Source organism: Protopterus annectens, chromosome 7.part1 (assembly GCF_019279795.1).
Source record: "Protopterus annectens isolate FY-2018-M chromosome 7.part1, PAN1.0, whole genome shotgun sequence".
NCBI classification, from domain to species: domain Eukaryota; kingdom Metazoa; phylum Chordata; order Ceratodontiformes; family Protopteridae; genus Protopterus; species Protopterus annectens.
In genome coordinates, this window is record NC_056740.1 from 277627921 (window position 1) to 277654432 (window position 26512).

General features: G+C 37.7%; 1 protein-coding gene across 3 annotated transcripts in view; it reads right to left on the reverse strand.

Annotated features, from left to right (window-relative positions):
- The window catches only part of PRRT3 (proline rich transmembrane protein 3), a 1156938-nt gene that overhangs the window by 421378 nt on the left and 709048 nt on the right, over nucleotides 1–26512 (reverse strand). For all 3 annotated transcript variants that reach the window (XM_044078714.1, XM_044078713.1, XM_044078712.1), the window contains exon 3: nucleotides 21879–22016. In XM_044078714.1, the coding sequence (XP_043934649.1) occupies nucleotides 21879–22016 (138 nt within the window). The remainder of the gene's footprint in view (nucleotides 1–21878; nucleotides 22017–26512) is intronic.

The window sequence follows — 26512 nt, forward strand, 5'->3', positions numbered from 1 at the left end:
ACCTCATGAACATCTGTTGCCATCAACAGAGTTTTCTAGACAATTAGGGAATGGATGTAGATTGTTTGTCAGGTCTATCTGCCATATCAGACACATGTACACTCCATGCACATGTATGAAAAACTTAAGCGCTGTCAATCCAATTACCACATGTCTTCAGTATGGTGGAGGAAAGTTGAGTAACCAAAGAAAAACAATGTGAACACAGGAAGGACATTTAGACTCACACATAATGCACCACAGCTAAGAACTGAACTCGAGAACCTCTGGCTGTAAGGTGACTATGCTCCCCACTGTACTACTGTGTTGCCCATAATACTTCATTGCTATTTGATAAACCTTGGATTGTACTCCTGTCTCTCCACACATGATATTATTTAATGATCTGGTTATATAGGACATATTTCTAACAAACAAGAAAATAAACCAATATAAAACATAAAAACCTCATATGAGCCTATCTGACAGAGCACATAACTTTATCATATCCACTACAGCTGTTAATGGAATACAGTGTTAAATTAAGGAGCCACTTCCTCATTAACATCTCTGTCTCACAGCACCATTGTCATGAATTCGCTCCAGTTTAAGAAGTATATACTGAAACATTTTCCAACTTTCATAAAATGAATAGCTAACGTCAGTCAACAATTACCACTGTTTATTTTCCTTTCTCGTGTCCTTCTGTAGCATTCTCATCTTTCTAATAATAATTAGCTCTCTCTCTCCATGTCCTTAATTTTCCCTTATGCTCATTACTCTAACTCATCTAATTCTATTAATCCCTCTGCCATTTTGGCAGATGAGTACTCTATTCGTTTTCACCTCCCTACATTGTTAGAAACATAGTCAATATTTTGCATTACTTTGCTTAACACAGGCTGTCCTCTTCTGCAGTGTGCCTTGCTTCTTGCAGTTCATATTGTCTTCTTAATATTTCTGTAAATGTATTTCAATCTGTGTTTTTATAGGCTGTGTGGATTTTCTCCCCTTGTGTATAATTACTTATGAGCTACTGTAAAATGTTTTTATGTGTGTTTTTGTGAAGCCTTTCTCTCTCCTCAAGTCATAATCTGTTGTGAGCCCCCCTCTCTTATATATAGTTACTCAACTACTATTTAAATGTTTTTGAACCTATTGTGGAGTTTTTCTCCCTGGGCCTCCTCCAAAAATAGGCTATTGGTTCAGTCAGACTTTCCTGGTTATCAAAGGACAAATAAATAGCAATGAAATAACCAACAAAAATTAGCACATCAAAAATAAAATAAATAATACCAAAACCCCTGCCAAAGTGCAAGCTCTGCAGGTGTTTACACTCTTATGCCACAGATATGATCTTATCATTCAAATGAAACATACAAATCAGCATATGCCTTCTCAAGCACTGTTGCTCAATAATGCCTTTTGGAGTTTCATTTATCATGGTAATATAAAAGCATTTGACTTGAACCATGCATCAGAACAATACAAAGACATGTTTCTGCCATGCATGGTTCATTTAGTGCTATTTATTTTAAAAAGGTAGTTGTTTACAGTTTTCAGTTTACAATTGCACATACCTGTTCAGCCTGCATACAAGATGTTATTTTGATTTTACCTGCATATTCTTATTCTTCTGTACTTCTGCATACATTACACCTGTAACTTGTGAGGTACATACCTATCAGGCTTAAATGAAGCATGCAATTAAAAACAAAACGTATAAGCATAATAACTTCTAGTAGATGCAAGAAAGCAAAAGTCCTGAAGTAGATACTCTGGGAAACCAGAAGTGAAGACTGGAACAAAACAGAGAAACTTACAAATACATTTACAAACTTCACTTTTTCAGATTCTTATGAGGACTATTAAAATACACCTGAAAAGACAATCTTGTCCGCACAATGTATATATTGACAGAGGTCTTTGGAATTTCTAATTAAGAGAAAAATCATACACCATTACAGATATGAATGTCATTGTTATTAAAGCTTATTATTAAAGATATTTACGATCCTCTCATTTTCAGGGCATCATATGTAATGTGCAATTTACTCTTAAAATTAAGTGTCAGCAGAAATACAGGCAAATAATTTGAAACTAGTTATTAGTAGCATGGGACATCTCATAATGTAAAGCTAACATGCTGGCTCTGATAGTAAAATAATTAAACCATCTAAATTTCACAAAGAAACAAAGTTCATAAACAATACATTAAGGAGCAAACACCAAGGGTATAATATATGTAGCTACTTGTACAAAGTGTGATTCATTTTACATAGGGAAGAGTGAGAGAATGTTAAAGCAAAGAATCTATGAACATTTATATGACATCAGGACCAAAAAAGAAAACAATGCATTATACAAGCATACCATTACATGTAAACTAGCTACATTTAGATTTTTTGTGTTAGAATGTGTGCCGGTTGACCCCAGAGGGGGGAATTGGGAAACACTGGTGGAATACAGAGAACTATTTTGGCAAATTGTTTTAGAAGCAAATAGAAAACCAGGTCTCAATGACATGATTTCACTCAAGCCAGTTTTAAAATTGAGATCTGCTACATTATAGGATTTTTATATTATTTTAACAAATATTGTCATTACAAAAAATTTTTTTAGAACATAATGTCATAGTTTTATTTAAGGTTCATTTTTATATATTTAAATTTATATCCACAAGCATTCAAGTTTTGTATATGTGGTTTATTATAGGGTATGAATTTTATGGTGGTTTTAGGAAGTATAATCTGTGTGTGTATATATATGTGTATGTGCTTTTAACTAACTCTAATTAATCAATTTGTTTGTCATTGGCTACCATTAATTAGTTAATGTATTTAAGATGAGTGCACCAAGAGTGTTGGTATCTGATGAAGTCAAGGACGAAAACGTGTTGTGAAGTTTCAGCGTTAATGAATTAAACTGTTCGTGTCACTTTTCCTGGATTCTGGTGCTTTTTTTGTGATTACTAGTGAACGTTGGGGCACCTGCCTTCTTCTGTGGTTATATTGACAGAGGTCTTTGGAATTTCTAATTAAGAGAAAAATCATACACCATTACATATATGATTGTCATTGTTATTAAAGCTTATTATTAAAGATATTTACGACCCTCTCATTTTCAGGGCATCATATGTAATGTGCAATTTACTCTTAAAATGAAGTGTCAGCAGAAATACAGGCAAATAATTTGAAACTAGTTATTAGTAGCATGGGACATCTCATAATGTAAAGCTAACATGCTGGCTCTGACAGTAAAATAATTAAACCATCTAAATTTCACAAAGAAACAAAGTTCATAAACAATACATTAAGGGGCCATAGCTGCCTGTAGTTGTAAGTGTTAAGGAGCTAGAAAAGGGCTGTCCAATCTTTTTGGCTTAGGGGCCACTTACTATACTTTGAAAGATTTGGGTGGCTGCATTACCAGGTCCAACATGTATCTGTCCATTTAAAACAGTTTGTTACAGGACATACCAAGGGCCAGATAAATTGTATGGTGGGCTGGATTGTAGCCCTAGGGTCAACTGTTGGATACCCTGAACTAGAGTGTTAAGTATTAACATTCGATTAACTTGCAGTAGGCATACACGTTGAAGAGACTGCACATAAATGTTATTACTAATACTTTAACTAGAAATCTGTCATCAGCTTTCAGCAGTTTTCACTTTCTAAACAAACAGTGCAACAAGCAAAAAGCATCCCAAAGTAAACTAGAGCAGTTGTTAGTGGTTTTATGCATTAAACATACATTAGATTATTAATGTTGTTAACAGTTTGCTTTTCAGTGGTCTTTTCCAAAAAATTTATATCACATGCTAATATTTAGAGGAGTCATATTATGGGACATCAGAGTCCAATACTAAAAAAAATGAAAAATAATATTGCACTACACTGAAACGTTAGCTAATTTGTAATGGAAAAAGGTTCTTTGGCTTTTAAAATGGTTTCAAAACATAAATAGATGAAAAGGGGTCTATAATACTTCAATGAAATAGCAATTCAGTGAACTGCTATTCAATGAACATAAAACAAAGAGCGTTTAAATCTGTGAATGTGCTATATAGGGAAAGGAGTTACTTGGCCAACAAGAGGAAATGCCCATTTCCCCACTGTAGTGCAATCTCGGAGTTAATATATATATATACATATATATATATATATATATATATATATATATATATATATATATATATATATATATATATATATATATATATATATATATATATATAATATATACATTTTATATATATATATATATATATATATATATATATATATATATATATATATATATATATATATAGGGTGCTGCTCCCCCCAACCTGTGTGGGTTTGATATACAGTGCTGTGTTACGGTGGGAATGTTGGCCAAGTAACTCCTTTCCTTACGTAACACATTCAAGGATGTGAATGTTCACTTAAGTGAACGTTGGCTGTTTTATGTCCATTGAATAGCAGTTAGATGAATTGTTATTTTGAAGACGTAATATAGACCCAATAAAATGATCCCATAAAAATTCTGTATAATCTTTAATATACGAATTGTTTGAAAACTGGACATCTCTGTAATGAGTTTGAAAACTGGACATCTCTGTAGTGAGTACTGGCTAACTTTATAAGGTGTAATAATACTGGATTATATCACAGACAAACTCTTTTTTACCTAAAATAAGTAGATGTCAGTAGATGAAAATTGAGCCTGGTATTCATAAAAGTAGTGAACAATTGTGTACCAGAGACCTAATAATTATACCCTAACTTACTGGAGAACTGTCATATACTGCTCTGTCCATGAGTCCAAGCATGTCTTTCACTATTAAGGATCAGAATGCTATTTCTCAGATGCCATTTCATTATTACAACCAATAAAACATGCCTGAGTCATTCACTATAATGATACAAGTTGAAAACAATCTTCCCCACCCCCAGCTGTTTATAACAATACCATGTTTGCACACCATTGGGGAAAGGAGAAACTTGGACAAAACAAAGAGCCAGCACAAATCCTGTATTTGAAATAGTGTATTAAAAAATACACATACACATATACATTGCAAAAAATCAGACTGGTTTCGGCTTTTCAGATTTCCTCAGTAAACAAATAATAATAATAATAATAACTGCCGATTCCCTCCAGCAATCTGGTATATATATAACAACATTAATTAACCACTGTTCACTTGATGCATCAGTTAAGAAGATTATTTAGAAGTATTCATTAAGACCAGGTGGAATAAGCCCCCCTAGCTTAACAACCCCCTTTTTTTTCTTTTAGATTAAGTATTTCATGTAAACCTGCTTTATCTGTTGATGTATTCAAAATACAATCAATAATGGTAAGTCTAAAGGTCCCAGTCTTGTGTTGGCAAATATGTTTATATAATGCACTGGATTGTTTGTGGTTCCTAATATCACTCATATGCTCACTAACTCTTATCCTAAGGGGTCTGGATGTTTGCCCCACATAAAATGCTTGGCATGAACAACAGGCCAAATAAATCACCCAGTTGGTGCTACAATTACCAAAAAAAGACAGATCATATACTGTCGGGGTATTCTTACTGGTAAAACTTGTAGTTTTGGATACTCTTGAGCAATGTGAGCAATGGCCACATGGACTGCATCCAACCAACTTTTCTCCTGTAATGGTTCTTTGACCCAAGACTTTGTTCTGACCTTGCCATCTTTTGTAATGACTAAATAATGATCCCAAGGATCGACCCTTACGGAAGGAAAATGAACAATTTTCTCCTAGACAATCCACAAGGGAACCCTCACCCTGCAAAATATTGCAATGTCTAGAAATAATATTCATAAAAGATTTTGTATTTTTGCCATAGGTAGTTACCAACCTAATTTGATCCCTGTTGTCAGTGTAATGTTGTTTATATTGTAATAAATCAGATCTCTCCTGAAGATGAGCAAAGTGGCTAGCGCTACAAATGTCACCAACCCTGTAACCCCTATCCTTAAATCTGGTGGAAAGATCATCTTTAAAATGATTATAAGTGGAGACTCTGGAGCAAATTCTCTTCACCCTGAGAAATTGAGACTTGGGGATGTTCCTGATGACATGTTGGGGGTGGAAGCTGGAGGCATGTAATAAGGTGTTATACTGAGGGAATTTGCGGAATACCTCAGTCTCCAGTGTATCTGAAGGAGTACGTTTCACTAAGATATCCAAAAATGTTATCTCATATTTGTACCACGTAACCTTAAATTCGATGCCCCACTTGTTTTGGTTCAAATATTCCACAAATTCCTCCAACTATCCTATATCAGCTCTCCACACACTAGCCAAAAGTCATCAAGATAATGCCTCCAAATGTCAATTTCATCAAGGTAAATGTTATGATACCTATTATAAAGCAGTTCCTCCTCTAAATATGCCATGAACAAGTCAGCATAAATGGGGGCAAAAGATGCCCCCATAGCCATGCCCTGAACCTGCCACACACATTGCTGCTGAAAATAGAACACATTTTTGTCAAGAACATGTTCAGCTAAACAGACCAGAAAAAGTATTAAAACCTGGTCTGTATAATTCCACTCTATTTAGCCAATATTCAAGCGCAATCAAACCCGACCAGTGGGGAATGTTGGTATACAGGGAGGTGACATCAAGCGTACATAGTAACCAGTCCGACTCAAATTATAGATCTGACATAATGCCCAAAAACTGAATTGTATCCTGAATACAGGCCTGTATATGTGACAACAACGGCTTCAAATGTTCAGTAAGAAATTCAGAGAGGGGTTCAGTAAGTGAGCCCCTCCCAGAAACTATAGGTCTACCTGGAGGATTATTGAGGTCCTTGTGGATTTTAGGCAATAGACAGAGATATTGCTGTTTGTGATGGCCCACTTTAAGATGGTATCCAATATCCTTAGCAATTATTCCTTCTTCAACTGCCTTGTCCAAAAAATTGTCAATTTCCACCTTTAATTTATTTGTGGGATCTAAGTGCATAAACATATAGCACCTATGGTCAAGCAATTGGTTAAGTGCTTCCTGATAATATTTGGTCCAGTCTTGGACCACAACAGCTCCTCCTTTGTCTGATGGTAAAATTACAATATTTTTGTTAATTTGAGTTCATCAATGCATTGCCTTTCTGCCCTAGTGATATTATCTTTCATCACATGGTCTTTGCCAAGATGCATATGTAAATCCTTTAACACCCTACTCTGAAAAGCAGAAACCACCGAAAACTTCCCAGAATAATGGTTCTCACTGTCATGCAATCACTGATTTCTGTCTTTTTGAGTTTCTACAAATGTTTAGGGTTTCTAATACCTTGACAATAATGGACCCCATGACAGGGTCATGTTCTTCTGTAAGAGTGAGCATGTAACTTCTGAAAAAGCATGAACTGAGAAACCATGGGACAGCCAAGGTATGTAGTAGGTTTGCAAATGAAGATCCAGCACAAATCCTGATTTACAAATCTATGAATCATGGGGTACTCTGTGGAGTAGTGGCAGGAAATAATAGGGTTATATATGCAAATGTACTGCACCAAGATCAACAGCCAGGTATCTGATGTCCCAATAATGGTGTTATACTGTTAAGCCTGACATTGGTACAGAACATAACCTTAAAATAAAATTACAATGTGCAAAGCATTTATTTTAATACTTGGATTTAAACACACATTGTGTTGTATAGTACAGTGCAGACAAGCACACAAGCACACTGCCCCGACCACAACTGTTCTGCCCCAAAGTGGTGACAAAAATATTTCCTGCAAATGAATGGGGAGGCCTCTCCAGATTCCTTCACTATAACATTATGCAAATTAATTATCCTCCGCAGCCCTGGCCAAAGAGAATGAGTCACTCAGTGTACTTCTTTCAATACAATAAACGTGCTCTTCTGGTTTATGGCGATTGTTATAAACAATACATTCCAAATGAATTTCCTTGGTCTTGTCACAAACAAGATCACTAGAACTCTGCCATAAATGATATTCACTACTCATGTATATGTAAGGTGCAAGTGAACTTCTTCTATTGATCTATGTAATTCACATATAAAATATTTTATCATTACTACAGTATTCTTATTATACAATACTATATATTGCAATTGCCGTTTGGCCCTTGCAGTGGTTATCATCCCACCCAACTGGTTAATGAACGTTAAACAAACTAAGATAGATAGATAGATAGATAGATAGATAGATAGATAGATAGATAGATAGATAGATAAATTAAATAAATAAATACATAAACAAATAAATAAATACATAAATATATTCTACATAATTTCAAAATGCACATAAGCAAAACAGATATGTAGTGCAGTTAGAGAAAACTTGTCAGTTATTCTAGAAGTAATAAGCATTTCTATAAAACAAAACAGCAGCAATGTAAAAAGAATCCAAGTAAAAAAGAGAGTGCATATCAAACAAAACACATCTGAAAATGAGGAAAGGGAGAGAGAGAGATGGGTAACAAAACAAAAGTCATTTTGTAAGAACAGGAAGCAACATGTCAGAACTACACATACAGAATGGAAGAGAAAGTAATCATAAGAGAATAAAAACAATAAAGCAAGAAGAAGAATTATGTGTTTGTGAGGAGGATATGATTAAGTGGGGGCACGGGAAATAGGAGTCAATATAGATTTGTAGATAGGAAAGTAGCAAGAAGAAAGGAAGCCCAGAAGGAGAAAACAGGAGACTATATGCACCAAAACACGTCAATGATAATGAGGTGAAGATAGAAAACTAATTAGTACTCCATGAGCTCAAGATTAGTCAACATGCTTTGCCTGCCTGCTAGAATGCTTGTAGGTTTATGTATTCTGAGTGATCCAGTTAGGAGTTAGGAAAGGACACAAACATTAGTGTCTGGACTTAAGCCTGGATGAAAGTGATTAGTAAAGTTTATATTTAAGTTTTTTGGAATAAGTATTGCTGAATTGATGTTATATAATGACTGTTCATTGTATTCAAAAACAAGCACATTGATTTGACAGCCCAACCAGTTGTTAATTGAGCATATGCCAATAGAAAAAGTCCAGCTGCTGAAGCACCATTGAGCATCCCGAGTTTTTAATGGCATACCAAAAAAGCAGAAACATAGCACTGTCATTGTTTTTTGTTCTGGAGTTATAGATATGAAAGTATTGATTCATGTTGACTCTCCAAGGAAAATTTCAGCAACTGTCAATATTGCAAAATAACATTACTGCAAGCTATGTTTATCAAACTTCAAAGCGTATATACACACACATGCGTATATATCTATATATATCTATATATATCTATATATATATATATATATATATATATATATATATATATATATATATATATATCTTTGTTTTTCCAAGAGGCAAGCCTCCCCTGCACCTCACATGTGGGAAGAAACCTTCTAACGTTGATCCAAGGCTTATATATACGAATTTTACAGTTGTACAACAATGGTGCCAAAGTGCAAACTCTATTATTGCTATATATAAATTTCAGAGAGATTGTGTTGTGGTATTGTCACTCACTGAAAATGCCTATGCACACCTGTCTGGCAGCCAAAGTTATACATCAATAAGGTGCACACTCCTATATAAAAGACAAACCAGAAGTGTTAACACTGTAAAGGAAAAAAAAAAAAGACCAGACTGATATACTGAGTGACTTATCCAGCTAATTATTTAGAAACTGATGCAAAGTAGGAAACTGGCTTCAGATGAATACAGATGAGCTGGATGAGTTGAAACCATTAGGAGGACAATACACTGTGTCATGAATAATTTCTGACAGTAGTGTTGAGAGAACAGCCAGTGTTCTTATATATATATAGACAAAACTATATAATTACTTGCTGATGGCTGGAGTAGTGTTAGAAGGTAAGAGGAGATGATTCTCTTCCATAGAAGAGAAATAAAAAAGTCGTCATACAGTTACAAGGTACTTTCCCATTATCAGAGCTGTAGATAAGTCAGTCGTTACCCTGTGTGATTCTCCAACTGGTACTTCCTTCAACAAGAGATGAGGAACAAAAATAGCAACCAATGATTACATTTCTGCAAAATACCTCTTTTAGAAGCTAGAACAAAGAGCTATAGTTATACTAGCTCCTTGCCCCCCCGACACACACACACACACACACACACACACACACACACACACACACACACACACACACTCACACACACACACACACACACACACACACACACACACACACACACACACACACACACAGCCTGGAGCAACCACCCCATTTACTCCTCTCCACTTACAGCTCTGACCTCTTTTCCAAGAAATGTAAAATTATTCTAAAGGCCAGCCCAGTGGAGTTTCTGAATGGGAATTGTTATGCAGGCCAAAAACACTATGGACATATCATTATACAAGTATTCCCAGTGTACTGTGATCCAGTTTTACTGCTGAGTCATGATCAGTCTGGGAGAAAAATAGAACCTAGTGAATAAATTGTATCTAAACTTCACCAAGTCTTTTACACCATGACTCCCTTCAGGTTGGAAGAAAAAAAAAAGGTAAGATGTCAAAATAGTTAAAGTGAGCAAAGCATTAGATAGTTAACAAAAGGCAGACGTCTGTGTCACAAAAGGAATACTGCCAACCCAGCTATCTGAAATTTTGTAAATAATTATATATCTTTTGTGAATATCAACATGATTCATATACTTGTGTTACAAATGTATTAGAACTGTATGTTACGTGTTTATCAAACTGCTGGTACAGAAGTGTCTTTTGAAAAGGATTGTAAAATACTGAGCTTTAAAAATGTATCCACACATTACCCTACTGAAACAGAACAGAAATGTACATACACTATTGTAACTGTTGAGATGTAGCTATTTTAACAATGAAAACTTGAACACAGGAGGTTAATTTCAGAAAAATAGCTGAACATTTAAATTACTTTATGACCACGTAATAAAAGGATGTTATATTTCAGTTTCAGTGCAGTAACAGACACAATGTCTAGAATTAGAGGTTATCTGCATTGTCTTACAAGTGTTTTATTGTTTTATGACTTCCAGAATTTGCCTTAGATCTAAGAAAAGCATTGTTTATGTATTTTCACAGGTAGATGCTAAATGCTACTAGCTGCATCAATGGTTGTTTTTTACCTGAGACAGTCAGATGACAAGAAGTGATACCATTCTGCAAGCTATTCCAGCAGTAATATTTGGGATATTAATTTAAGAACTCTCTGAGAGAGATTTATTATTCTGTATTTTTCTGTATTTTGCTTTGACCTGACAAGATCCGCTCATCACATCTGTCTTGCTGCTCTAATTAAGTAAGTGTACTAGGGTACAATAATTCTCTTAGATTCAGTCAGGAATATAGTGAAATATAGTTTAGATGTTTTCATTATTTATCTGAGACTGTCTTGCAATGTTGTTTAGATATTTCCTGTGATTTTGAACTTTGATATTAGTGTGATTATATACTGAGTAGTTTCTTGTTCTTTTATTATTTATTATTACATATATTTAAAACTTTCACTGTGGCTGATATTTTTGAGACATATTAGCTGACAATCCTAAGACCACAAAGGGTGAGTCATCACAGTCACATAGGTAATCTGAAGGGTAGGTAAATAGATAGGAACTGGGCTTAAATGCAGAGTTTAGGCATGTGACCAGTGAGGAATTTTTTTAAGGAATTATTTGTGCCACCAGTGCAACTAGAGTGGACATAAATAGTGAAATATTTCAGTCTGTTGACTTGCTCTGCAATATAAATGTCTAGGGTTCAGTACCAGGGATATAGAATCCATTCATTAGATATTTGGCTCTCATAACATTGTTGATGAAGCTTCATAGGGAATACTTTTATAACCAGTTTTCTTCTTTTTTTTGTCTGACAATCCCCCCAAATTGGCATTTCTTGATCCACTTGATGCCATCATAAATTTAGACAACCACTGTTCCCCGAGTCTCCATAGCCACTTATGTAGTCTAGGAGGATATGGACTATAAATGCCTCATCCATAATGTTATGAAGATAACATGTAGTGATGACAGCAGTAACACTGGCACGAATATAGTCTTACTAGCACACTCTGAAGACTTGTGCCAATATCTTGACCATAATACTGCCTAATACTGCCTTCTAATCACACTAACCCACAGCTGTTACCAGAAAGGAATACTGCAGTACTATATTTCTTTATCCTTGCCCAGGATGACTATGCTAGGATGTAATTTATCTGCACTCCTCTTAGATTTCTGGCTGACCTTTCTGCACCTGTTCTTGCTTGCCAAGTCTGAGTCAACAAAAGTGCAGTCAGGTACCCACACATATGCTTGTATGCTGACTGCCATCTGGTATATTTAGTTCCAGAGACTATAACAGGTTATTCACTAAAACTTCGATGATGCACTGCAACAGATTAAAACATGGTAAGAAGAATGGATGACATGGCATATGAAGAAAGGATCAGAGCACTTAGAATGCCCTCACACATCCTCCTTTACATAAACAAGAGACTATGAATTAGGAAGTACAAGGCAGATGCACCATATTATTGTTAAAAAGTTTCATAGGTGGCCCATAAATGCACAGCAAGGCTAACAACAAAGTGAGGAATGAGTCTGATGCATTAGAAAATATAAGTACAATACAGTGGTGAGATCCCATTATGAAACTAAGGGGATGCGTGTAACTCTATGGAGCAATTCAGTGGTTCCTAAAACATAAGAAAATAGATGGGAAAGCATGTGTAAGACTGCTGTACTACATGGACTTGTTACTCCTAAGGTCTTCTTCCTTCTGAATCTACATATGTGTACAGATGTATATTATACTGGCATACTGACAGACTGATTAACGAGAGTGGCTATGTAGATCAGAGTTTGTATGTTCCTTTAAGAGCTAATTCAGTCAAAGCCAAAGGAGGTGCAGTTTTTCAATATATATTAAAGACACACACACCTCCAGGTTGGTCAAGCAGTATGATGCATAGGAGACACTCCAGGTGCAGTTAACTGTTGACAAGACCCCTATTCAAATCACAGCTAGCTATAGGCCCCCAAATGTGACACAAGATACCCAGTCCACCTATCTGGACCTCTTCAAATCTATCAAGATTCAACCCTTTACCCTGATCCTGGGCAACTTTAATTACCCAAGCATAGACTGGAAAAACTACTCATGCCAGAACACAAATCCCCAGAGAATCCTCTATTTTATTAATGAAAATGCCTTGGAACAGCTAGTTGATACCTCCACAAGAGGTGATAATATCTTGCACTTGGTATTAACCAACATGAGTAACCACTGCAGTGCCCTTACAGTATTATCCTCCCTGGTAAGATCCGACAATAAAACAGTGACTTTCAAAGTCACCATCTCCACTGATCCCCCTCTAGCTAGGATCAAACAAAAAAAAATTCTCCAAAGCTGATTACAAGCTCCTGAGTGTTGGTATAAACAGCTTCACAGCCCCCCCCCCCCTCTGTTGGAACTAGTATCAATGTCCAAATCTACACCAAAGTACTATACAAGCATTTATATAGATGCATGGAGTCAGGAATACCTGACACGACAAAAATCATCCTCCGCAAGGAAGAGTAAACCTGTTTGGTGGACATCTGCAATAAATAAACTATATAACAAAAGGAAAAAAATTTCTGTCCAGGACCAAGAAGGAGCAGATGCCCAATTGGAAGCAATGTCAACTTAGCCTGAACAAGCAAATAAGAGCACTAGTGAAATCCTCTAAAGTCAACCTTGAGTCCAAATTGGCCACATCTACTAGAGACAATCAGAAGGCCTTCTTCAGATACGTCTGCAATCTCAAAGAAAGCACCCAGATCTGTCCAGAACTGGTGGTCAAGGACACCACATACACAAATGCTGTAGACATAGCCAATCTACTGGCTGACAGATTAAGTGAAAACTTTACCCCTCTGTTTCCCCATCAGTAAATCAGGACATCCCTAGTACCTGCCCCTCACCCCTTATCTCTAGGGAACAGGTCATCACTGCCATCTCAAAGGCAAAAAAAATACAGCCCTCATGGGACCCGATAACATCCCAGGCTGCATCCTACATGAATTCAGGCATGAACCTGCACCACCATTAGCACCCTATTCAACCAAAGCCAGAGTAATGGCTTCAACCCAGCCAAGTGGAAGACAGCCACTGTCATCCCTTTACACAAAGGTGGAGTGTCCACCGATCTAGGAAATTATAGACCCATAAGCCTAACTAGCCTGATCTGCAAGGCCATGGAATGGATTATCCTGGACCTTATTAACAGGGACATTGGCAATCTCCAAACACTTGACCCCACACAGTTTGGCTTTTTCAGGGGGGAGGTCATGTCTGTTAAATCTGGTCGACTTCTTTGAGACAATCACCGAAGCCATGGACGAGGGGAAGACAGTACATACTGCATACCTTGACCTGGCCAAAGCCTTCGACACTATTCCCCACTTGGGCATAATAAATCAACACTCTCAACTAGGCATCAATCCATATGTTACAAGATGGGTAGCAAACTGGTTCACTGATATAACCCACCTAATCAAACTAGGGGAAGCCACCTCAACCAGTAGACATGTACTGTGTGGTTTACCCCAGGGATCAGTCTTGGGGCCTCTGTTACTCAAGCTATATTTCTCTGAGGTGCAGGCCAAAACCAGTGAGCTATGGCTGACCAAGTTTGCAGATGACTGCAAGCTGGGCACTGTCATCAATTCTCCCAGTGATGTGGACGTCCTCCAAGAGGGTCTCCCCCAAAGAAATGACTGGTGCCAGAGATATGGCCTCAAGCTGAATGCCAAAAAATGCATCATCATTCCCTTTGGGAAGAGTGACGTCCTCACATATTATCACATTAATAACAATGTCCTAAGCACGCAATCAGTAGTCAGGGATTTGGGCACCCAGGTTGATAGCAACCTGACTTTTGACCACCATGTTGCTTCCATTGTATGGAAAGCCTTCTACATGGCCCACCTCATAAGTAAGGGTCTCTCATCCAGGAACAAAGAGGTCATAACATTCCTGTATTCTTCCCTTATAAGACCAATTACTGAGTACAATGCCCTCTTCGGCATGTACCTTGCAAAGCCCATGCAGCAGCTGGAGACCACAGAGGTTTGAGAATCCTGGGCCTCAAACATCTACCCTACACAGATAGGCTAAAAGCCCTGTTCCCTTTACTCAGTTTCATACAGACTCCTCAGAGGTGACCTCTGTCTGGCATACAAAGCAATCTCAGACCCCACCTTGATGGAACTGCTGCATATCTGCAAGTCGAGCTCCACTCGTGTAACTCGTACACACAATCTCAACCTGGTCTGTGATATCAATAGCACATGTTGGCGAGACAGATTTGTGTCCCAGAGACTCCCCATCTGTGGAATAGACTCCCTCTCCACATCAAGCAGAGTACCTCATTATCCCTTTTTAAGTGCAACCTGGATAACTGGATGGGAAACAGAAAATACAACCCTGGGATTCCACCTGTGTCCTTGCTGGATAGGGGCTTTGGGTGCTGACTTGTCTAAACATGGGCTAATTTGTTGGGTAGGCTTATAAGGGCCTCAGGGCCAATAGCCTAGTAACTTCCTATGATCCTATGCATATAAGTACTGAGCAAGTGCAAGCAAGGGTAACATTTTGTAGTCAGCAGCCAAAGTGAAAGCATGCATGTGTGTAGTGGTCAGTCAGTCAGTTAAAGTTTAATGTTACTGTTCTTCATCCTGATATGTTTGTATGTAACAAACTACTTAAATGAATACCCAGTCTCATCGGCTTATTGAATATACACAAGACGAATGACATGGTGTCAGAAGTGGCATGTTTAAAATGATGTAGTACCCAAAAAAGGTCCCAAGCAAAACTTCTTCTTCAAGACTAAGAAGCATGCGATTATAGTTAGAGGAATATACAGGAGTGAATCCGAGAAAGAAAATCCAGGTACTTAAACTCATTTAAATGATTTTTTACTCAACAAATTTGAAAAGGAGCATTAAAAATGTACAAAACAACTTTCTAATTAAAAAAATGTTAGCAATTACTATATACTGATATAAATACTCAAAATGCTTAACAAAAGTGCTTGAAATCACTTCAGAATCACGTGAAATGTATAAAAAAGAGAAAATCACCATATTTTTTCACTATGTGCATCTCTTTCATATTAACTAAAGCTATCTGAGATATCTGAGGTGCGCAAAGTGTTCACAAATTTGTGCAGTATTACAGGACAGTTATTTCCCAAGATACAGTCATTTTGAAGAGTTTATGGTACAGTTGAATATTTTTCATGTACCTGGTGTATATCTGTGTGTGTGCATTTGAATATAATTACAAAATCAATTTGTTGGCATGGCAGAAGGATTTTGCAGACCTTCTCCACTTGTATTGATAATAATTTTGCTGAAAACTAGATATTTTCATACAGGCTGTTTTTTCTGACAAAGCCACACATACAAAGGCATTTATTCTGCTTAATGTAGCTGGTTCAGAAGCCATTGAAAGGGAGCATTCATTTCTGTATGCCCCAGCTGTGTATGCAGGGGAGAGGGTTAAACTGCCATATAGTGGTACAGGTTGAGACCCAGGAAGACCCTTAGGGCTTAAAATGTAAATTTTAGAAAAATGTGTAACCCCCAAAAGAATATTGCAATGGAAAGGCACATATTTTACAAAAGGGATGAAATGTCTGGTGAAACTTTTGCAGCTTATATAGCTGACTTGACAAAAAAGGCAAAAACATGCAGATTTGATTTAAGAGATGACTTGATAAAACACAGGCTTGTGTGTGGTATTAAAGATGATGATGCAGTGAGAAAGATTTTGCTTCGAGACAGTGATTTAACTTTGAATAAGGCACAGAGATTTCTCAGATATATGAGCTCACAGAAAAGCACACAAGTATGCTTAAAATGAGAAATGCATGCTTCCAGTGCCTTCTTCAGTGAAAACCCAAGCCTTTCTAGCAAGTTCTAGAGCAGCTCCAGTACAATCCAGAGCATACTTAGTGAAGCAGAAAGGTGAGTCAGCAAAATCTGTGGCAAGCCTCATACTCTCATAATTTTGGACGTAGCTGTAAGTTCAAAAGAGAAAGGTGCTTAGCTTTTGGTCAGCAGTACCACACATGTAAAAAGTGGAATAATTTCAAAAGGTTCTGTAAATCAAAAAGGGTACATTCTTTTATTAAAAGAGGACCTTCAAAGAGGTAAACTGAGACCCTACTTTTTGCGTTGATGGTGTGCCTGTGCTTGGTGAAACAGTCAGTGCAGCAGATTTCTGGGGAAAGAATGAAATATTTTGCACTGTTCTGATTAATGGGAGACCTGTGGAGTTCAAAGTTGATATTCGTTCAAAGTGCGATGTTATATCAGCAGAAATGTTTGCCAAAGTAAGTGCTGGTGAGAAGCTTGATCTGCCAAAGTGTGCAAAGCTTGTTGCTTATGGTGGTGAAGAAATTCAAACTGAAGGCTCAGTAGTGCTTTCATGTTACTCTGCTGGGGACAGGTATGATTTGCAGTTTTACATAGTCAAAAGGCATGTACAGTCATTGTTAGGTCTCAAAAACAGTTTGAAAAATGGACTGCTTTCATTTACTGCAGAAGTCCATCATGTAAGCACGTATAACAATGAGAATTTTGCACAAACTATTTTTTCTGATTATGTTGATCTTTTCAAAGCCAAGTTAGGCAAACTCCCAGTTGTGTACTCCATGAAGTTAGACCATGAAGTAAGCCCAGTTATCAGTCCAGCATGGAAAATTCCAATAGTTCTGCAAGACAGAGTTAAAGCTGAACTAGTCAGAATGTTTCATCTTGGTGTAATTTGTCCAGTAGAAGAACCAACTGAATGGGTATCCTCCATGGTGGTATCTCATAAGAAAAGCTCAGATGATATTAGAATATGTATAGATCCAAGAGACTTCAACAAAGCACTAAAACGACCTCATCATCCAATGCGTACTGTCGAAGAAGTTGCTGCTCTTATGCCAAATCCTCTCATCTTGTTCTGTTTGTAATAGTACTAAACTACATCAACAAAAAGAACCACTTCAGCTAAGCCAGATTCCTGAACTACTTTGGTTGACAGTAGCTGTAGACATTTTCGAATGGCATGGACAGCATAACTTGGTATTAGTAGATTCTTATTCACATTTTTTCGAGATTGACCTTCCTTCCTAATCTGACATCCAGTACATTACTAAGTTGAAAAGACATTTTTCTGTCCATGGTATTCCACACAAAGTCATTTCTAACAATGGTGCACAGTTTATGTCAGCAGTTCAAAAGATTTGCTGAAAAGTGGGACTTAGTTCATGTTATGAGTAGTCCTGAATATCCACAATCAAATGACTTGGGAGAACGTGCAGTTCAATCTGAAGACCTAATCCAAACACACAGCAACCTGGACATGATAGTTATTTGTATATATTGTAAAATTTGCATGCTCATATGATTGTCATTGTTCATTTGCATGACCACTAGTCAAAGAAGGAGGATGTAGATCAGAGTGTGTATGTTCCTTTAAGAGCTATTCCAGTCAGTGAGCACGTGTATATAGGTACTGAGCACATGCAGGCAAGAGTGCCATTTTGTAGTGAGCAGCCAAAGTGAAATCGTGCATGTGTGTAGTGGTCAGTCAGTCAGTTAGTTTAAGTTTAATGTTAATGTTCTCCATCCTGATGTGTTTGTGTGCAATAAACTACTTAAATGAACACCCAGCTTCTTCGTCTTATTGAATATACATAAGACGAGTGAAAGGCTAGAACCAGATAACCTCCTCTATCTGGATGCTAAATGTGAAAACATAAAGCATATTTAATACATATGTAATACACGTTGATACTAAACTATGTTGTCTATTATAGGTTCACAGGTTCACAGGTGTCTACTAGGCTAATGGCTCTAGAGCCTTTACAAGCCTAGCCCATAGGATTACCCTGGCATCGTGCCACCCAACCTTAGTTCCCAGAGCCTCTGTTGAGTAGAGCCACTGGAGTGATCTTGGGGTGAATTTTCTATTTCCCAGCCACTCATCAAGATTTCTCTTGAAGAGGATCAGTGAGGTGCTTGGCTTGACATGTACGGGAAGTCTATTACAGAGCATGGGCAGTGTCTGGGTTATGAACTTGTCCCTCCATCATGTTCTGTTGATTATGGTAATGAGGTTGTGGTCTCTGGAGCATGTGGTGTGGAGGGAATGGGATTTCTTTAGATGCAGCATTTCTAACAGAGCTGGGTCAGACATGGCTTTGTAAGTCAAGCAGAGATCACCTCTAAGTAGGTGATATGAGAAAGAGAATAGATGGAGTTTTTTTAGTCTGTCCATATAGGACAAATGTTTAAGGCCTAAGATCCTCTTTGTGAGGTACTTTTGCAGCCTCACCAGATGTTGCAGGTATTTAGTTAGGTATATGCCAAAAGGGGATTTCTACTCAATGATTGGCCTAATGAGCGAAGAGCAGAGGGAGATGATGACCTATTTCTTCCTGGATGCAAAACCCTTAGTAATGAGATGTGCCACATAGAAGGACTTTCTGACTACAGTGGCACTGTGGTGGTCAAAAGAGAAGTTGCTGTCAACCTGTGTTCCCAGATCTCTTATAACACCTTCTGTGGTCAGTGGACTACCATCAATGTGGTAAATCATGGGAACCGGGTTTTTCCCAAAGGGGATGATGACACATTTTTTGGCACTGAGCTTAAGGCCAAGGTTCTGACACCAGTTGTTGGTCTCAGTAAAGCCTTTCTGTAGGATGTCAACATCACTCGCGAGTTAATAATAGCTCCCAACTTGCAATTGTCTGCGAACTTTATCACTCAGAGTCCCTTAGTGTTGGCCTGGCTTCAGAGAAGTAGATACCAAACAGGAGAAGACCCAGGACCGAACCCTGTGGGACTCCACACGTGACTGGTCAGCAGTCTGACTTGGAGTCAGCTACTTTCACACTGTGGGTTCTACCTGTGAGACAGTTTGCAACCTACCTAGTGATATAGGGATTGATGCCTAGCTTAGTGAGTTTTTCTATGATTCCTGAGTGGGGAATAGTATCAAAGGCCTTGGCAGATCACGGTAGGCTGTATGAACCACCTTGCCTTCATTCACAGCTATGGTGACTGACTCAAAGAAGTTGACCAAGTTGAGCAGGCATGATTTACTCTTCACAAAACTAAACTGTGTGGGATCCAGAGTTTGGAGATTCCTTATATCCTTGTTTATTAGATCCATGATGATGTGTTCCATAGCTTTGCATATCAGACTTGTCAGGCTAATGGGGCGATAGTTCCCAGGGTCTGTATTCACTCATCCTTTGTGGAGAGGGATGACTGTAGCAGTGCACCATTCAGTACGGACAAAGCCTGAGGTGAGGCTGTGATTGAACAGGGCACACAGGTGAGGTGCCAGTTCACTCTGTAGTTCATGTAGAACACAAAAAAAGAAAAAAAAAAACTGTTGAACTGTTGATTAATAATGAACCATGAGCCATGAAGCCAGGGGATCCTTCATATTTCTTCTTGGCAGTTTCTGATCAAATTGTGATTTTTTCTTGGCTGCTTCTCTTTTCTGCTGCTGCTAAGGCCAAAAAACAAGACAGGTTTTAAGTTAAAATCAATGACAAACTGAATTCCTGAACCTCATTTTCATTTTCTATATTAGGTCAGCTAATAAGCCAGGGATATTGTCAGGTCCTATAGAGGCTGTATTCTTGGCCTTGGACAGTGCTGTTTTAACCTGTGCAGCAGTAATACTGGGTGCCAGGCAATCTATTGGTATTGTGACTGGTCCCTTGGGGGACAGGGGTAAAGTTGTCACTGAATCTGTCAGCCAGTATATTGGCAATATCTGTTGGCTCAGTATAGCAGGTACCATTTTGCAGTAGCTCAGAGCAAATTTGGGTATTGCCATGGAGATTCTTTACATAACTATAGAAGGCATTGTGGTTGTCTTTACTATCTGCTGCAATTCTGTTTTCCTAGCTAGCTTTAGAGGATTTGATGAGGGATCTCAACTTTTTGTTGAGGCTAATAAGGGAGTTTTTCCAGTCTTGGGACTTCACCTTATTCCGCATCAGTTTCCTCCTGTTTCTTGACTATGCATACAATAGAATAATAAATCATACTATATATGTTTATAACACAAACCATACAATGCTTAACATTGTCTGGCTTTCAGTGGCATATCTGATTGGCATACACAAACATTTTTTTCTATTTTTAATTATTAGAATAGATCTGATTAGGACATAACTTTTAAAATTCCTCTGCATGTTGATGTAAATTGCACCTACTATTTCATACCTACATAATTAAATAAATAAATGAACAAAAGTGTAACCTGTGGGATTATAAGACAGCTCTCATTCTCCATGTACCAAGCTGAGCTCTCATGCATCATCCTTTACATAATCAACTCTGATTTCGCTGCAACTCTGTATACCAATTTTAATCCCTGCAGCCACCACATCTGATGACCTGTCACCTCAGCAAAGTGTATACTATTGTTCACTTGTCTACACTGCAACTGTATCGTTCATCACAGATTAATAAAATTATGGTCAATAATGGCCAAAGACTGACATACCTGTCCTTCTACAGGACATATGTCCACTCATCCAAAGCCATTGTTTTTTAGAGTGAAACAAATAATGGATAGACTAAAAAAAAAATAAGCCATCCTGTACTTAAATGCAAATTATTAAAACAAAATAAGGAACTGAGCACATGAAAATCACTGCACATAAAATACATTTCCAGATCAAATAGCTAACAGTTCTTTGTGGGAGATGAAACAGGTAGAGTCAAAGAATATGACTTTCAATGGCATAACAATTTTTCAGAATTTTAGAGATACCATGAGGAAGTAGATGTCATTAAATACTATTTTTAGAGCTCATCTGTAGTTAAAGTTTGGTACTCACCTAGAGGGGTTAAGGTAGCTGAGGTTTGCTTGTTTCTTGATGTGGGCCATGCTACCACTGTAGGGACAGGTTGAGATGTGGTGCTTCGCACTTCTGCAGATGTTTTATGGAAGGAAGGAATTGCAGTTGTCTGAGAATCTGTAGAAAGAAAAGCAAGGATAAACAGCTCTCATTACACCATAGGTATGCAAACATTAGTCATATGCAAACAATGGGACACAGTCTCATTTTGAATCCTAAAAAACATAGCTGATTTATAAAAAAGTTACAAAACTACAGTTTGTTAAGATCTTACTGACAATGCAGCAGTGGCACAGAGGTAAAATTAGAAAAGCAGACAAGATTTGGTAAATACCACTTATCCTGGCATAATTTATTATGAAACAGAGTATGACTGTTCATAGAAAAGAGTAATTATGACATGCAAAAACATTTACTGGATCTTGTGAAAAATGCTGATGATGGTAAAAAAAAAGAATGACAGTTCATTTTGATATGTCTAGCATGATCCATAACTATTCCTTTCCTGTGATATTTACTATGTTTTGGGGAGTTTTTTATATGTTCTTCAACCCAAGGCTTCCTACCAAGTGCCTGACATCCATCACCAACTCTACCATCTACTTCTTAACCCTCTGTATTTCCTTCAATAGGGATGGAAATGGCACAGATCATAAAAGTATTCTGGGGGTCAGACCAACAACATCCACTAGGGTGCCATTTCTGACCTACTGCCATTACTCATCCCACCTCACATTTTTCATTGTTGCACTTGAGGAGTGGACATGCAATGAGGACGTGTGGAGTTTCACCCCACCTCTGTAGCTGTTCAGCAATGTCCCCATCCTATCTACCCTTTGGACCAAGAATCCCAATTGCAATGCTCCCAGCCTCCACCAGGGATCATCACAGGAGACTCCTACAGAACAGTCTTCCCACCAGGGATGGTAACATCTGTTTATTTGTTATATTCTCATATTACATAAGGGATGTAATTACTCTAAATTTATAAAAAAGAAGAATATATAAGCAATTAATGCAACTTCCTCCATTCCTCTCAACCTCTTAGTGCAAAAATTCTGGACACAGTCATAAATAATGGGAGAGCAAATGTCCAAAATCAGGGGCAGATTTAATAATTACTCAAAAACTAATTGCTAGAATAACAGGTTTTACATTAACATGTATTTTTCTGAAAGATATGAAGTCTGAAACTCAAATGGAAGACATTATTTAGTGAATACAATCCCCAATGACTTGCTAAAAATCCCAAATGGTATGAGGAATGGACTGAAAATATGAGGCAGAAATGAAGGCAGCCTACAGAAATCTGGACAGTTGAGGGTTGTGCCTCAATCTCATTTATGCCCCCTCACGTCTCAGTTAAAATGCAGACACTTGTATTCACCTGACGTGGAATTGGGTGTTGGCATAATGGTTAAGGTGCATTCGTCAAAGACAAGAGGTGCAGTGCTTGATTCTCACCAAAGAAAATTTAGTTAGGATTAAAATGATCCGAAAGGACAGCAAGCCTAGTTCTTACCTATGAAGTAGGGGTATTCAACTTCTGTAGGATTTTAGGATTTTATTTGGATTAAGCCATATGTTTTCAAAATGAAAATACAATTTTAATAGTGAAACTAAAACATTCTAAATCCACTAACAGAACTCTTGAATAGTTCACATTCCTTTTCTCAAGTTGTGGAAGGGGATATCCGTTGCAGCGCTTATTTGAGCTGTGTAATTATGTACACATAACACATTCATGCATGCACACATATGTGCACGCGCGGACACACACACACATACACACACACACACACACACACACACACACACACACACACACACACACGCACACACACACACACGCACACACACACACACACACACACACACACACACACGCACACACACACACACATGCACACGCACACACACACACACACACACACACACACACACACACACACACACACACACACACACACACACACACACACACACACACACACACACACGCACACACACACACGCACACACACACACACACACACACACACACACACACACACACACACACACACGCACACACACACGCACACACACACACACACACACACACACACACACACACACACACACACACACACACACACACACACTTTATATGTGTGTGAGAGAGCAATGTGATGGTATTGCCTTAAAAAGAAACAGTCTCTGGGTCCACCTTATCATTATTAAGTTGAAGAGTTTTTAAAATGATGGAAAAAAAAACTTCTCTCTCCCTCTCAAATATATATCTATCAAACATCTATCTATCTATCTACCTACCTACCTATCTGTCTGTGTGTGTGTGTGTGTGTGTGTGTGTGTGTGTGTGTGTGTGTGTGTGTACTGTGAGACAGAGCATGAGGAAAGACATCCAGTCTGTAACAGGACAGACAGGTTCTTTTCATAATTCACATATGTACAGCATCTTTTCAGTTAACGTATTTTCACAATTCTGTTATACCTTTACATATTGATTATGCATGACTTACCACTCTTTTCCTTTCCGTTCATTGTGTTTAATAAACAGCGGTCATTCTACTTTCCAAAACAACTCCTATCCCTTTTTTCACAATTCAGGGACAACTTCAACAATGACTAGGTACTTCAGATTAGTTCCCTAGAGAGTACTCTAAAAGTTCTCTCTTGACCAGGAGGCAAGGAATTTGAGGTTGTAGCCATGAAATAGTCTTAGAGGAAGCTATGTTTTATTAGTTGCCATGAAGTGTTGCTTCTCTCTCTAGTTTTGTCTGCCTACTTCAGATGCAGAAACTCTGCATTTTCCCTCTATCAAAGGTTAGGTTGGTGGGCTTGGGAACTAATGCGAGAACGTATTTGTAATGAACGTTTTGACATTGAAGATGAATATGTACATGCAAGTGCATGCGTTAGGGTTGGAGTGGGTTCCTATCACGTCATCGAACTTTTACAAGTTTGAACCACATATGGTTGAGACCATATGTTTGAATTTGTAAAAGTTTGAGCGTGTAAATGGAAATCTCCATAGGTGGAGGTTTCCATTCACTTCAACATGGTGTGATCTCGGAGTTGGTATATTTAAGTAGCAGGGTGTGTGGGGGGGGTGCAGTGTGGCTTGCCCCCTGCTTACAACAGTTTATTTTGTTATCCATTGTGCATTTTTTTTTTTTAGGTAGTCGAATTTATGTAACTTCGAGCATAATGGTTCGACCATTAACTGTTTGAAGTTATGTAACTTTGACTATGTGATATAGATCCAGTTGGAGAAAGGAACAGAGAAGGGGATAGCTATTTTAAAAATGCATGTTAAGTGTCAGCATTGGGGTTGAGCATGTGTATGTTTCGGAGTGTTAGTGCTTTTTTTATTGTAAGTGTAAAGGAAGGAGGCATGTGCCATTTTGTCTTATCTAGCGTTACTGTTGGGGAAAGAGTGCCACCCCTTCCCATCCTTATTAATGTGCTAACATTAACCCGGCCCTGCTCCTGTCCCTAACCCCAACATTACACATTAGGATACAAAACCACCTTTCTGTAACCATACCGTTATACAGACAAATTATGTGAGCAAGTTACTGTTTTCTTTTTTTTTTTTATTGGTTTATCTGATCAGAAAAAGAAATCCGTTATTCTGTGTAGTGATCCATGGATGTAACAGATCAGTGAAAGATAAGTTTGGTATAAATTTTTAAAGAAAATCATGACTTGTTCAATAATTCTTTCCTTATTTACAATATACTGGTATATATATATATATATATATATATATATATATAGATATTTTTAAGCTGACTGCTTTCCTTTCTGCTTTTTTTGGCAGGAAAGTTGTACATTTTGGCATGAGATTGCTATAACACTGGGAATGGGAAATATGACTTTTCCTAGTACTGTGTAATATCAGAGTTGGTATATTTAGGTTGTAGGGGATGTGTGAGGTACATCAGTACAACAACCATTATTTTTATTTACATGCTCTGAGGTTATATATTAGGGTATGCACTGAGGTGTGTCTATATTTTTTCAATATTTTTGTTAGTCTTTCAGTTGTTGATCTACTGAAGTGTTGATTACTTTCAGTATGTGTACACACACACACACACACACATATATATATATATATATATATATATATATATATATGTGTGTATATGGCTGTATCCGCATGCTTCATCGAGAAGGAATCTTTGGTTCATTTGGTCAGCTTTCATTTTGTTACCTCATGTGGAATGGATATGTAGTTTATGATGACAGCTTCAACAGCGGCATTAAAAGACTGGCAAACTCTGTGCTCCAAGTGGGGAATGGCTTGGTCATAACACTGCTCATATGTGCAAGTGCACATGCACCTCTTAAGATCCTGAAAGGTTGTCATGGGCTGGTGGGTTAGAGATTTCTCCTTGCTGGCCATGAACATGGGTAGGGTAGAACCCTGGGGGAGGTTAATGAGAAGTGCAGTTGGAAAAAGGTGATGGTCAGCTCTGGGATGTAAAGAAAAAAATGCAAATGTCTCAGTTGTATGTAAATTGTATGTGTACTCCTGTGTGTGATTCTGATTTCAGGCTCTTGAGAGGTCTATAGTATGCATGGTTGGATGTTTAATGTGTATG